General features: G+C 39.3%; 1 protein-coding gene across 8 annotated transcripts; it reads right to left on the reverse strand.

Annotated features, from left to right (window-relative positions):
* Positions 1 to 1,522: 1,522 nt before the first annotated feature.
* Positions 1,523 to 15,859, reverse strand: LOC113460952 (mitogen-activated protein kinase kinase kinase 1-like). Of its 8 annotated transcripts, none has more exons than XM_088708997.1 (10): positions 14,509 to 15,691; positions 13,449 to 13,533; positions 13,171 to 13,233; positions 12,586 to 12,743; positions 7,865 to 7,940; positions 7,687 to 7,746; positions 5,502 to 5,547; positions 4,927 to 5,042; positions 4,739 to 4,846; positions 1,523 to 2,180 (listed from the first exon to the last, which is right to left on the reverse strand). In XM_088708997.1, the coding sequence occupies exons 1-10, from the start codon at positions 15,414 to 15,416 to the stop codon at positions 1,974 to 1,976; spliced, it is 1,827 nt and encodes a 608-aa protein (XP_088565123.1). In that variant the 5' UTR covers positions 15,417 to 15,691; the 3' UTR covers positions 1,523 to 1,973. The 8 variants fall into 8 exon arrangements, 7 of the variants coding, with proteins under 7 accessions (XP_088565123.1, XP_088565130.1, XP_088565124.1 ...); XM_088709004.1 differs by having other exon boundaries at positions 14,489 to 15,691; XR_015972201.1 differs by lacking the exon at positions 4,927 to 5,042 and having other exon boundaries at positions 14,509 to 15,645.

The following is a 15,859-nucleotide window of genomic DNA, read 5'->3' on the forward strand; positions in this document are numbered from 1 at the left end:
TTAGCAGGTGCATTTGATGGGTGGCTGTGATTGCAATATATTTGATGAATACTTCTTTACTTTAGCTCCTATACTTTTGCCAGGTCATCGAGTTGAGTTCATAGAGTGAATTTACAGAAAAAGGATCATATTTGAGGAAATGGCACTAACAAGCTCCACAGCAGCAATCAACAAATCTGAGGGCCTTAGAGCGGTGGGAGTTCAATTTGCATTTTTTTTTCTGTTCTAATTAATCTCTTTCCCCACCCTCCGCCCTCTCTTTTTTGGGTATAGACAAAATTATCTGGCCGAGACTTAAGAGAGCAGCAAGAAAGCTTGATGTGATTTTTTCTAAGTAATATCTTTTAGAAACATTACCATAACTATGTCGTATGGTCACGGTTAGAATTCACTAATAAGTTCTACTGTGAGCTACAGTGTCTTTGAACATAATACTCAATTGTTGAGTTCTTGAGCTTCATCACCTAAAAGCTTTGATCCATCCTGCTGAATTAGGCTCTTTTGGCAGAGTTTTTGAAAGACCAAAAAGCACACTTTCACCCTCCAAAAGTACTTTTAGATCAAATAGAAGTGTTTGGTAAAAAAATCGAAAAGCTGTATTACCTTTTGTCAGAAAACTAAAACAACTTTTTGGATTTTGAAGCTTATCCAAAAAAGCATTTTCATGCCATGTCGAAAAGCTATTTTGAATTATAAAATTTTTCATTTTTAGACCACAATACCCGCAATAAAATATAATAATTACATAAAATAATAGTATTAATATATAATAATAATAATATTTTATACATTTATTATTGTATTATATTATAAATATAATATTATATTACATTATATCATAATACATTGATATATTATGTTATATTATTATGCTATATTATACAATATTATATTACTATATTATAATAATATTATAGTATAGTAATATTATACTATTATATTTATGTATTAATATATATTTTATTTTATTATGCTATGTTGTATAATATTATGCAATGTCCTTTATAACCATTTTGTCATACCAAAAATACTTTCTCAGTCATATTAAAGTCTCACGGCACTTTACAAATATAGCTACCAAATAACAAATAAAAGCTACTTTCAAAAGCTCTGCCAAATAAAGCCTTAATATAATTGACTTGTGAAATCACACCTCTCCAATTTGACCACGTCTGAGTTTAAGACTTCACTCGATGAAAAAATGGGTCAGATTCTAATCCCAAGTATTTAGACATCGGTATTTTACATCTAACATCTCTCTCTCTGGTTTACATTCATGCTGCGTCAGCATTTATTGAAAAATTTATGCGTTGCCTTAATTTGAATCAGGTCTGGTAATCTATATCTCATCCATGTCTTGGTTCTTAATGACCGGACTGTGCCCTTTCTGGTTTTTTTGATGCTTCCAGATTAGATCCTGACTGCCAAACAGTATCTTTTATCTGCGGGTCCACCATCACTTTGTCTCTTCTTTCTAAACAGCCAAGCACTACCATCTTCTCGGCACAAGAATACTTTGGGATTTTACCAAGCAAACATAGCCTTGAAGATGATACTTAAATAAATCTACATATTTACATATATTCATGCACTCATCTCACCCAGATTTGGGTGCATATCCAGTTCTCTTTTCCGCACCCAAATACATGACCGACTTTGCAAGGATCTGAACCAAAACAACATCGGAACTATCCTAAAATAAAAAAAAGGAAAAAAAACATACTACTGCTGAAACTCTAAAACACAATGAAAGCCGAAAATTTTATTCCTTGCTTTTCAAGAATCTGCTTGCAACGCCCATTTGCGGAAAAGCCTACAAACATCTGTTTTATTCTTCAAATGGTCATCTGAAAAGCAAAATTTTAATAGCCTGAAGAAGGCAAAATCATCGGGGGGACGCCGGAATGAAAAGGGCAGTGCAATGCTTCACCTAGTCATACCAAAGTGCCAGCTCTCATTTTTAGTTAATTCCATCAATCATTACCATGTGCGGAGGAACTGGATCTCGAAGAAAATGTCAGCGGTTTCACCACAAACGGATGCTCTAATAGTTGAGCAGCAGAAGGCCGTTCATCTGGGTTAACCTTCACACATTGACTGATAAAATCACGGGCATCTCTTGACAAGTAGTTGGGGATGGGAGGTTGTTGGCCATGGCCAATTCTAAAGAGAGCTTGAGTCTGCAAATTAGAGAGAATGAACAATTAGTAAGAGTATCTTGGGGCATTGAGATAGCTACCAACTCCTTCCAACAATTATAAACCGTTGTTTACAGCTTGCAGCATGAAACAGAAGTAAAAATATCTTCAGACTTTCAAATTTTGACTTAAGAGGAAAAGGCAAGCATAGAAGTTGCACGATAGGCATGGAAAACTAATAAGATGGAGACATCTAAAGAAGCTGCAATATCTACTCCTACTGTGTTAACTGCTAGAAGCACTTTCTATGAAAAGGCTCAAAAGTTATTATGATCTTCTGCTGTTTGCTTTTAGGAGATCGTTTTGCTCTTCCGTATCTTTATAAGATGGGTAAGATATTTTCATCAATGAGAATGGGATTCAACATCTCAAACTCCCGTGTTTTATAAAACGGCACGAAATTTTCATCAATGAGAATTAGATTTATCTTTTGAAAATGATGTATATTTCTGGTATAGGAGATGGCCATTTGGCCGATCAAGGTCTGTCCAGCTCGATAAACATAACCATCGTCAAGGGGTCCGACCAGCGCAATCATGAAGAAAATTCTACATTTAGGCTCAACCTACTTGCTATACGTCACAAATAAGGCCTGATGACATTATTTGACCAACCAGCCAGCTCGAACAGGTTACACCTCCAATCCTCTTAGGTTTGACCCAACAAGTTTGTCGAGATACACGTACAGGAGCACACCAGACAGATCTGACCAAGTTGTTTTATATGTCAATCCCCGTATTTTTCAATCACTTTATGAGTAATGATCTGTAAAGATATTACCTTAATTACAAACTTTAAATAATATACAAGCTATTAGACAAACTTGCCACTAGAGCTACTTTTAGCTTCCTTCGTGGGATACAGTTTCATAAAGAGTTGTATATGATTCAAACAAAGTATTTTATAATATCTGGGTCACTCTGAATAGACTCATCCTCTCCAAAATTATATCAACGATAAATTATTCTGAATAAAAGATGTGACAATAAGCATATTGTTACTTGAACTACTATCTAGATTTTCCTAATTGCATTATATAGTACTGACATAAATATGGAACAAGTTTGAAGAAATCTTTAGCTTAAAAGTTTAAACATGGAACAATTTTGCGCAAGGGATGAAAAATACACAAACAGCTTGTTACTTCAAAACTGCCATAAGTTAGTCATTAATGATAACACGGATAATGAATTTTCAAGGGACCTCACAACCTACATGTATCAGAGAGTGTATATGAGCATCTTTATCTGAAAGCATGAGTGCTAAGATCAAAATACTAAAATAAAGTTTGCTCTAATGCTTAATTTTATAGTAAGATAAGAATAAGTGAATAAGACAATTTATATTGGAAACAAAGGGCTTATATTGAGAGAATTTTTTAAGGATTCCTCAAATTTGAGAGATGATCCCGTATGTCAAATCTAAAATATATAAGAAAGCTAGTAAAAGAGCTCATCCAGCTTAGCCAACAAACTCTTATTTCCAGAAAAAGTTCAGCACGCAACAGAGGTAATCCAACGGAATGTGGAATGAGATCCAATGGTTCCTGCAAGTTGTCATTTCTAGGTGCAATGCATGGGGACTGTTGTATCTTTAGTGGTGACCGTCCCCGTCATAAGGAGATTGATCAGCTCAAGATGTGAACCAAAGAAATCCACCTATTTACGAACTCGCTTTGGCGCGGGCAGGTTAAGATCTACCATAATGGGTCTGTGAGTATTTCACCTAGCCAGCCTTCATCCACATAACCATCTTTTACAACATTATTTATTCCTTTATCTTAAATGAAACTTTGAGTCCTTGCTACCTTCAACTGGCCATTTCCCCATCTCCCAATCCAGAACTCTCCTTATCATAATTGGCAGTATATAGCATGAATTTGAACCTGCGAGCCATAATATAAAACTTTTTAAACTTGCTTACCTCTTTCTTCCTTTATCTGCGTTCTTGATTCATTCTCCTCCATACACTAATCCTGTCAATGTGCCACATCTCCTACGCCCTTCTCCTCATCTTATCTCATCCTCCAGGATTTATTACCCAAACCCATTGCTAACCTAGGTGTTCAGAATTTGAAGCAAGTTCAACTGCTGGAGCTACTGAATTTAATCCTTACACTCCTTTTTTTCAATTTTATAACATACCATTTCTTTATATCAACTTTATCCTGTTAATATATTGGATACTTACAAGATCACTCTTTTTTTATTAAAAAAATTACATGTCTTGAACTATTCAAGTCATCTAGATGCAGCTGATTATTTAGTGAAATTCTATTCTCTGTGTTTGCTATTCCGCAGCTGGCTGTTCCAAAAGTATAGATAGCTTTCAGCTTTCAAGGAATCCAGATTTAAGGTATAGAGTAAATAAGTTTGCGGTTATGGCACGTGAACTTTTTTTTGGGTACATCACGGGAACTTTCAGAGTAAAAGAAATCAAGCAGGAATATTGTTTGTTATTTCGTTACTGAACTGGCAGAGGAGTCCTTTGAAGATGAAAAGGAATAGTAGCTAACTGTTTCAACCAAACAGATTACTCACCCACTCCAGATTTGGATAAGGAAGTTGCCGTGTTAACATCTCCAAGACAGTGCACCCAAGACTCCATATATCGGCTGCAGGCCCATATGTTTTTCTAGGATTAACAACCTGAAAAATGAGAACTCCCCATTTAATAGGAACTTGCAGACCCATGCACAAATTTATGAAATGGCATCTTTAAAAATTACATGCAGTACTATTCTGAACACAGTAGATGATGAAAAAAATAACATCATTCTCCATTCTGTCACAAAAGATAGACGCTCCATCCAAAACCTAATCAAGTCCAACAGGAAAAAATAGTCTGCAAAAGAGTTGTAGGAGATTATCTGAGTTGGATTTGGATCAAGATATATCTGAACCCAATAATGTGACGAATGACATAGGATGATATATGTACATACATTCACAAATAATTGTTTATGTGCATGTGTTTTCTTTTTCCGAGGAATTTTAATTGAAATTTAGATGAGAACCAAATCTGTTCATCATCTCCAGGTCAGTATTTGGTTAGGAATCACCACCAGCAAATGCTTGCATCTGGACTCAAAACAAATATAATGTCTGATATAGTGCCATCATAGAACACATAGCACACATTCAGTGGGAGTGAGAAAGTAACGAGTGCATTGTGAAGAACAGAAAGGCTATGTTGTCTGCCTTTGGATAGCAATCATATCATCTAAGCTTGACTTTTAAACCTTCTTGATTCTATATATTCGCAAGTTATTAAAGAACAATGAACAAGTATAATACATGATACCTCTAAAGGTATCCTTCACTTTTCGAACAATTTGCCAGATAATGTCCTGCATATAGTAATCAGCACTAATAAGTAGCAATTATTCACGATAGAGGGTAATGCATCTATACAAAGACCAATGCGTTAATTTGAGGCTCACTCTTTTGCAACTATCAGTCCTCCTTCTAGTTTGCAGCAACATACACATCGGACCAAAGATATCCACAAAGATCATTTTACCACAAGATCTCCGTAGCAGCTAGTCCAATTACAATGCGAAGAAAACTAGGACAAGCTACTAATCAGGTTGGTTGGTCAATATAAGACAAATTTCAAGATTTATTTCAACTTACAAAAGATTTGATCAAACAAAAAAAAATTCATGGAGTGCATCTAAGCCATGATTTCTGCATAATATGCAGAGATAACATATAACAGCCACCTACCATTACCATTACCATGCAAAGAAAGGATGTGAATCACCACAAATTGAAGTGACCCTGTATGCATAGCTGTGTTATTTAGTTAGTATAGACTTATATACAATTGCAGCCACCATACATGTGAGGATCCATGGGGGCATGTCCTTAGTCGCATATTGGGGTCCCATATTGGTTGTGCGCTGGAAGATCTTGGATCCTTAAGTAGGGTAAAGAATTTCAAAATATAAGACTTTTGGCTAGTCCTTTTGGGTGAGGTTCTAGAACGTTATAAATGGCATCAAAGCTAATATGATCAATGGCACTTGTGGACCATGGAACACTACAGCTGTGGAATACGGTGTTTGTGATTTTGATAGACCCTTTCCTTGGTGAGAATGCTAGGACTTAAATGGGTGGAGTGTGAGAGGACCTATGCAAGCATGAGCAAGGACCTCAAAATATTAACTAGGAAGATTTTAGGTACTTAAACATGGGCAAGGACCTCAAAATATAACTTTTGGCAAGTCTTTTTCTGTGAGATCCTAGGATATTGCAGTTTTTTCATCTTATTATCACTATCTCAAACACAAAGTTACAATATTAGAAATGAAAGATATCAATTCAAGACTTGATAAGTGGACTTTGTGATGAACTCGAATGAAAATGAAATAGAAGTATTTCATCTATCAGACTTAAGTAAAATTTAATACTTGAGCAAGCTGTGAAGATATTCTTTTTATGCACAAACTTGTAACAACGCTTTCAATATAAGATATCTTAGAATTGTTTTAACCGGGTATTACTTAAATAAATTCAGTCATTAAATTTTATTACCTTGTTTAACATAATCAGTTTGCCAGTTTCTTATTCTAACTTTGTGGAATTGAGCCTAGATCATTATTATTATATTTTTCTATTCTTCTTTTGCCTATAATATATGCAATGATATATATATATACATAAAATAGGCAGTGATAAAGTTTCTCATTTCAATTGCTTTGCATCGGTCACAACCAGCATAAAGGAATTTCTCTACAAAAATAACTGCACATAAGGATGCATGACTATATAAATTAAATAATCTTGGAACTATCAAACTAATTCACATGCCCCAACCATCAGCAGGACCCTCATTTTCACGCCATCTACATTGTCATGTATTTTTATGTTCATTTTTATTTTTGACTCCATGTCTCTAGTGGCATTTCTCTTTTCACAATACATGTTTCCCCAAATACAAAATGACACAAATTTAAGACGAAAGAGAGGTGTTATATATGCATTTTGTAATCCTATAACTAATGGAGACATCACATGGCATTCATTGCTCACTACTTTCAGAATTTATGGAGTTAAGACAGTGTCTAATACAAGGTCCGCCGTACCGGTACCGGTCGGCATACCGGTGGCCGGCCGGACCGGTACGGTACCGGTCCGGTCCGGTACATACCGGCCGGTACGCGATGGTTTCAAAAACCACAACGCGCGGCGCTGTGGTTCTAAAAAAAAAAAAAATCGTACCGGTGCGAACCGGCCGGTTCGCACCGGTACGAGGCCGGTACCGGCCGGTACGGGCCCGAACCGGCCGGTACGCACCCGTACCGGCCGGTTTGGATAAAAAACAGAAAAATACCGGTTTTTTATCTGTTCCGGTACCGGTCCACGGCCGGACCGGTACGTACCAGCCCGTACCGGCCGGTACGGGCCGGTACGGCATTCCATGGTCTAATAGCTTGTGCCATCCATTATGGGTGGTTAAATAAATCAAAGAATATTAAGCTAACCTCTGGAGCCATCCAGTATACACTTCCTTTACATGATTTCAGCATGACGAACTTGGTTATCTGAACAGGTACATAAGGGAAGTACATCAACTAAATTTCAAACATTTGAAAAGTCGCATGCATCGAGAGAGAGAGAGAGAGAGAGAGAGAGAGAGAGGGGGGGGGTGGGGCGACTGACCTCCTTAGCCAATCCAAAGTCAGCAAGTTTTACAGATCCATTTACATGAACCAAAATGTTCGCGCATTTAATATCCCTGGCAAGAAAACAGGATAATAACATCAGTTGAAGAAAAGGATTGCCTTATCCATATCCCAAGAAACTGTTAAAATTGAAAATGTTTTAAATCACTAATAATCAAAATTACATAATACAAACCAGATTATCTTGAATAATATACCATGATCAAGTCTTGTAATCTGAGGTTTATATATTGTCCATGTACATAACATATTAGTGAAGATTTTTTTTGTTAGAAGATATGTAATTATTTAATATTTTTCTGATTTTTTGTTGGAAAGGTTCAACCATTGAAGCCTTTAGACCATTAAAGCCTTTAATTCTCAACTACTTCATTTTAGTTTAGTCCCACATTGGAGAATTTATGCAAGTTGAGTTGTATTTAATGCTTCCTCAACTAGCAGACTCTAGTTGGGTATGCGGGCCTATGGACCTTTCACCACACATGCATGCGCGCTTGACTCGGCAGGCCATGCATGTTGCACCACAAGCACAAGGTGGCTTTATTAGCCCATAACAGCTAGTAGGGCTGTTAACGAGCCGAGCCGAGCCCGAGCCTCCGCAGGCTCGGCTCGGCTCGTTTCACTAATTTTCTGGCTCGGGCTCGGGCTCGGGCTCGGTACCGAGCCTTGTATTGGGCTCGGGCTCGGGCTCGGGTGGCACAGCCCGGCTCGGGCTCGTAAAGCTCGTTTGCCCGAGCCCGAGCCCGAGCCAGAGCCCGAGCGGCGAGCCCGAGCCCGCCCCATCCCCATCCGGCCATCCCCATCCCCATCCCCGCCCCCATCTCTGTCGCCCGTCGGAGAGAACGACCAGCCGAGCTCGGTTCCGAGTCCCGACGGTTCGTCGTCGGAGAGAAGAACGAAGAAGAGAGAAAAGAAGAAGAAGAAGAAGAAGAGAAGAAAGAAGGAAAGAAAGAAAAAAAGAAAAAAAAAGGAGAGAAGAAGGGACTCACCTCATCGCGTGCGGCGGCCGCCGGCTTCAGCCGCGAGCACCTGCACCGCCGGCACGGGTGTCGGCCGCCGGCACAGCCGAGGAAGCCGCGGGCTTGGCCGCGGGCGCCGCCGGCCGTGGCCCGACCCTCCCGTGCGAGCGGCGCCCGCGGCCCGACCCTCCCGTGCGAGGGACTCCTCGGCTCCTTCCCTGATTCGCCGGTGGAGGAGTGCTTCTCATCCCCTTCTCTATCGCAGTCTCGCCGGTAGAGGAGTCGGCAAAGAGAGGAAAAGGGAGGGGGAGAAACGGAGAAGAAAGAGGGGGAGGGGCCTCGCGTGCTTCTTTCCCAGGCGGCGGAAGGAGGCAGCGAGGCATCGGCGGCGGTCGGCGGAGGAGGAAGGCGAGAGGGGAGTCAGGGGAGGGAATGGATTTTTATGCGGGACAGCGGGAAGCTTCTGGAAAAACCCAGAAGGAAGGAGAAGAAAAAAAAAATAAAAAGAGAGGAGGTGGTCAGGTCAGGTGGAGGAAAATGGGAATGGGTTATTGGTTGGGCTCGTTTGGGCTCGTGAGCTGCTCGGGCTCGAGCTCGGGCTCGGGCTCGAATTTAAACGGGCCTCATTTTGGGCTCGAGCTCGGGCTCGTTTGACTAACGAGCCGAGCCCGAGCCGGACTTTTACCGAGCCGGGCCCGAGCCGAGCCCGAGCAGCTCGGCCCGTTGACAGCCCTAACAGCTAGCAACGCCCTAGGCGCTTATTGCAAATTCTATAGGCCAGGAGACTGGCTGTTCAAGCTGTTACTGGACTGGTCCCTATATAAATGCCATGGTCCAATCCAAGCACACCACACAGATTAGAGGTCAAAAATCCCTTTCTCCTTATGGCAGCTAACCACTGCTCTACAATTTCCATCACTTTCACTGCAAATTCTTTCCATATTTTATATAGTTTCAAAAAAAATAATTTCAAGCAACTAAAGAAGTCATTCGGGTCAAGCTTTCGGTGTGCCTGTGTTGCACCAGACAGAAGCCAAACTAAACCAGGGATCAATTGTACCTTGGGAGCATTAGAGCCACCTACCCGGCAAGAGAGGCTACAATGCCTAGCACACCTCTAATCCAAGTTCTGCTATATTTTATTTTTGAATTTCATATCATTTTCAAAATTATTTTCTGCTAAATTACTATTTGGATTTTAACATGATATTCATCATACAAATTCCTGATTTATTCAATTTATTTTTAGTTACCTCCAACAATCTAAGAGCGCTATTGGGTTTAAATCAATTTATTTAATTTATCCAATTTTTGTTAAATTATTTTATATGCATGCTTAGATTCTGATTTATAGATGTAGAAATTAAATCCTCTTATACATGTTGATATTCTCCATATTCTGCGGTTAGTCAAGTAATTATACATTTTTAGAATCAATTTCTATCAATTTTCTATTTTACAGACATTATTGGATTATAAAGCTTTTACTATTTTACACTGTTTTGTATCTGGATAAGCATCTGCAGTCTATATTAAACAAAAAATAGTAAACAAATAAACACCTGCGATTTTCTGTAAGCATATAGTCTGCACTGATAAACAATCTTGCATCTATATTAATTAGCTGTTATCTATTCCCAAATTTTGGTATGCATGAATCTGTATTCGGTAAACACATTCTGCATCATATTAAGCACAATTCTGTTCTAGTTAACTGTGGTAGTTTGTTTTCTGTTCATTGTTTCAGATTTTTCAGCATACAGTAGCATGTTTTGAATAAATAATTTCTGCACCTGAGTAAATACTAGCTGTATTCTGATAAACAGAAACATTGTTTTTCAGCATTCTATGCACACTGATTTTGTGGCCTAATTTCTGACATCAATATTTTCAGAAATGATTCTTAAAGCTTGATTTATATCAGTTAATTACTGTAGTAATTCATAATTAGTAACTAAAGACCTAAAGAACTAGATGAAGATTTCTTTGCCTTTCTTGTTGAAAGTGAACCTTCCTCCTATGCCGAGACAATGTCCTCTTCCAATGCACCTTTCTAGAAGAAAGCTATCAAGGGTGAGTTTGAATCTGTCTTTCAAAGTAAGACTTGGATCCTTTCCAAAGAAGAACCCACCCTTTCCCATATTAGGCACTAATCTATCTTTAACGTCTAATTAGATCAGGTAATCATTCAAATTAAGAACAATTTCCTTCTGGTTGTAAGACATTAGGTTGTAGATGGGTATTCCACAGAAAGCTAAAGCAAGATAAACAGAAAAATATTTTTTAGACTAGGTACTAGCCAAAGATTTCCATCAAAAGAAACATATAGATTACTTTGATACTTATTCACCAGTAACTCCGGCTGCAACTCTTAGAATCCTTGCAACTACTTCTAATCATAAGTTGATAATCCATCAAATGGACATGAAAACTGCTTTTCTAAATGGGGATCTTGAAGAAGAGATCTATATGAAACAACTCGAGAGGTTTACCATTAAGGGCAAGAAAACAAAGTTTGTAAATTAGTTAAGTCCCCATATGGTCTCAAACAACATCCAAAGCAGTGACACAAGAATTTGATAAAACTGTCTTATCATTTGGATTCTCTTTCAACGATCATAATTAACGTGTCTCTTTCAAGACAATTGTGTTATCCCTTTGTCCCCATGTAGATGATATCTTGATCCTAAGTGCGTCTCTCAAAATCATAGAAGAAAGTAAATCCTTTCTATTCAGCAAATTTGACGTGAAAGATCTAGAAGAGGGTGATGTAATCCTGGGGATGAAGATAATTAAATCCCCTGAAGTGATAGCTCTCTCTCATTCCACCAAAAAGATGATGCAAGAAATTTGAGTATTATGATATAAAATGAGTATCTATTTCTTATGTCCCTAGTGTGCATGTAACAAAAAATCTTGGTGAACCTATATCACAACTTAGACACTCTCAAGCTGTAGAAAGGGTTTTCTGATCTCAATAAAATCAATAACAGGTCCACTTCTTGAAGCTTTCAGTTATATAATGAAGATGCTTGAAATGTCTTTCCGTACACTGAAGGGAAGCTTTGACAGAAAATTTGATATTTATCAAGACAGAGAGGCAGGATGTAGAACTACTGAAGATAAATTAGTTTAACATTTCTTCGTAACCTGCAGCTGTCCTTAAGTTATGATGTGAGTTTAATCAAAATGGTATTTCTGGGCCCTCCTTTCTTTGGTCGTGTTTTGCAGTCAGTTTCCCAATTTGCTTATTATCTCGATAATAGAACAGGGAACCATCTATCTGTTTTTCCTCCTACTCCTTGATACTATTACAATTTTTATTGCTTCACAGAAAATGAACGGAAATAATCGAAGACCTTACAGAACAGTGAACAAGACTACCTCAAATCAGAAGTCTAAACTATTAGGCTTATGGTGTCTAATAAGCAAAAAGGAAGACGAGAAGAATGAGGAAACCATAGACTACTTAAGTTCACAGCCATCAAATCTTCCATTCCAGTAAATGGCAGCAAATATGGGCTTCAGGAAGTACCTTTGTTTTGATAGGTGAGAATGCACCCTTTTTCTAAGCTAAGATTACTTAGTGACAAATAATATCTTTCAGCATACAAATGAAATACAATTGAGGAACAAAAGATCATATTATGGGGTGTTTTATCAAAATAATGGAACACAATATCAAGAAATTCAATGTATGAGTAAAGTATGATCATATAAACCAAAACAGCTGCCTCACCTGTGCACCACACTTCGGTCATGAAGATACTTCAAACCATTTAAGATCTGCCTGGTAAATGCAGAGACTTGACAATCTGGCAGATCATACTTCTGATATAGAGATGCAAGAGATCCTTGAGTAACAAGCTCCAGGAAGATAAACAGTTTCGAATCTTCCTGCAAGAAAATCCATGTCTTAGTAAAAAGAAATAGTAACACAACAGAGTATGCAAGCACAGATCTGCAGTAGAATAGGCAATACGATAATATTGATCAACTAAAAACAAATAAACTATAATATCCAGCAATTCTGTAAGCATAAGTTCCTAATGACCAATAAGCTATAAGCAACTGAGACTTATGGTAACATTTTCCTTTCATACACCATAGTCACCAAGCAACAAGAAATAATCAATTTCAAGGACTGCCAAAACAGTTTAGTGTCTCAACAGTGAGAAATTAGGGGGGGGGGGGGGGGGGGGGGATCAGGAAATGGGAACTTAAGAAAATTCTTTTATCATTGGAACTCAATGTTAATAGAATAGAAATATTGATGGAAGGCTCAATAAGTCAATTCTACATCAAAATGTCTATGCAAGCGTACCTTGTCTGATCCATAATATTGAACTATATTTTCGTGTTCAAACTGACTTAGAAGTGCAATCTCCTGAAAGGATAAGTCAGAAGTTAGAAGATAACATGCTCAAAAAAAGAGTTATGAAAACCAACAGATGAATTTTCAACTAACATATTTGAAGGAGTAATAAAGTTTCACAATATTTACAAGAAAGAGAAAAAAAGTTACTCAAGAACAATAGCAGGCGGAATAAATATTAAGGCATCTGCTGTAACACAGTTAAAATAGAGTTGACGACATCCCACCTGCTCAAGTTGAAGAATACATTGTTGGGCATTGCCTCCTTGGTCAAGCAAAGATACTTCTTTAACAGCAAAGAATACACCCTCACTGTGAAGATAACAGAAATAAGCATAGCCAATCACAAAAAATGCCAACAACTCATACCAGTATGATAACAACCTAATCATAGCTAATATCCTGCAGAGGAAGTGATATTAACCAGAAAATTATTTATATTTGCTACTCTATGGAACTTAATGCAACTTAGCTCTGTCACCATTTTCTGCTTTAAATATATTAGACTAGTGGATTACTGACTCTATACGTGGAACCAGAGATAGTGAACAAGAAGATTAATTTTGAATACAACAAAGTGTACTTCCCAGTTATGACATTGATTATTAATCACCATTGTCAATGTCTTTTTTAAGAAAATCTTTATCTGATGCCCTGAATAAGAAAACAGATAAGTCCATGATAAGTAGCAATGGGTGACAATCTTGTTAATCTTGTTGATTTGATTTAGTTTTTGGTCATCCTAAATGCATGAAAGTTCAAAACACTACCATTCAACCAATGAGGGTAAAAGAATTACGAGAACTCTTGACGGATCATGGGTCAGGGTCCCCCATACTAACTGCAGCATATACCTCTATGCATAGTGTTATTTAGAACTCCCTCTTCAAATTTTGCAACATCCCAAGGTAGATTTATGACTCTATCTCACCTCTTATCAACATGTACTAGAAATGGTTCTCAATTATTATTATTATTATTATTATGATCAGAATAACAATATGCAAAATTCACTCTAGTGTCTCTTTGAGGATTCAAAATCCCTAAGCATAACGCAATATATCTGAAAACAAAAATACTTACAGAAATTAGTTGCAGTTACTTGTAAAAAGGCAACACAGATATAAGAATAAGAAGTAGAGAACGAAGTAGGAGTTATGTGAATGTTGCAGCAACATTTGTCATGGCTCAAAAGATTGTTCTGATGGTTATATGCACATATAAAAATCTACATTAAAAGAACCATAAATGAAGAAGATCCAGCAACTTATAAGGCTCCATGATTACTTCTCGCTGATTGCTTCATAGACCATCCCAAATGAACCGCTCCCAAGGAGCCGACCTCGCATCCATGACCTGATCCTCCTCTTGACCTTGTCATTCGGCGAGATGATAAACATTGTTTCGGTAATTGTACTGGAAGTGTCGTCGTCATCAATGGTGGGGTATGACGATGTCCCGGTAAAGCCCTCGGAGGTCTCCACCCCCGCAACCTCTCCACCAGCAGGAGGTTCTTCCTCCTCGTCCTCCTCCGAGTCGAAGGATCTCCTTCTCCCCCCTTCCGCGCCAAGATCATTGTTCGCTTCATCAGGAGCCAAGGACCTCAATATATCCCACGTCGAGCCTTCCTTGTCCATGGCAAAAATGGGCATCGATGGAGGCGGCGCGAGCGGCCTCCATGGTGGAGGGGAAAGAGTCAAAATCACAGGGGGAGGAGCAAGAGCTGGAGGGCGAAAACCGCTAATTCCTCCATCTCCTCCTTTTACAACTGGAGACGAAGTCGAACTCTTCGGACTTTCACCATCAAGAACCTTACTTTCAGCCACGGGCCTGTCAGGCTGGCTTGGAACTTCCACCTGGACATCCTGCCGGCCGACGGATTCTTCAGCCGATGCGCTGGGGGGATCGGCAGGCGTAGAATTCGGGGCAGAGGTGGGATCTTGGGGGCTGGGGCCCTCGATGCTGCCCCCAATTCGGAAGCTCGTCTGCTTCGAGAATAACGATGACAAGAAGTCCAGCGATCGGGTGGTACGGATGACGGGGGGCTCGTCCAACGCGTCGTAGTCGATGTTCTTCACTGCGTTCGGTCGCTCCAGCCGTCGCGTCCCCCGCCCCTTCTCCTGCTGCTGCCGCCGCCGCTCCATCTCCCCCCGCTCCGACCGAAAGGCGTCTATTTTATGTCTCGGCAAGAACATAGGCGAAAGAGGGCCAAAATCCCATCAGAAAAATCCCGAAAAAAATTGATATTGGAGGAATTCGAAGGCCGTGGGAGAGGACAAGATGCCCAAACTGAAGCCGGAGAAGAGTAGAAGCGAAAGCATGAGGAAGGAAGAGGTAAAAAAATGTAGGAATAAAGGAGAGATTTTGGATCTTTTTAAAGCCGAGGAGGAGGAGGTTTGGATGAAGCTTGAAGAAAGAAATGGTAGGGGAGTGAGAGAGTTGACTGGTCCACAAGAGAGAACGCGGCCGTGGGGAGACTTCCCGTCAGGGGGTGAAAAGTCCGGGGATGGACATGGCGTGGGGATGGTTGGATGGATAATGGACGACGATCCCTCTTTCTCGGACTGGATTAGTTTGGCACTTGATATGGAGGTGGAGCGATGGGCCGCAGGGCCCTCAAGGTGGCCACCAGCCGGCC

Source organism: Phoenix dactylifera, chromosome 12 (genome assembly GCF_051530095.1).
Source record: "Phoenix dactylifera cultivar Ajwa chromosome 12, Ajwa_hap1_PhDact_Kaust_v1.1, whole genome shotgun sequence".
NCBI classification, from domain to species: domain Eukaryota; kingdom Viridiplantae; phylum Streptophyta; class Magnoliopsida; order Arecales; family Arecaceae; genus Phoenix; species Phoenix dactylifera.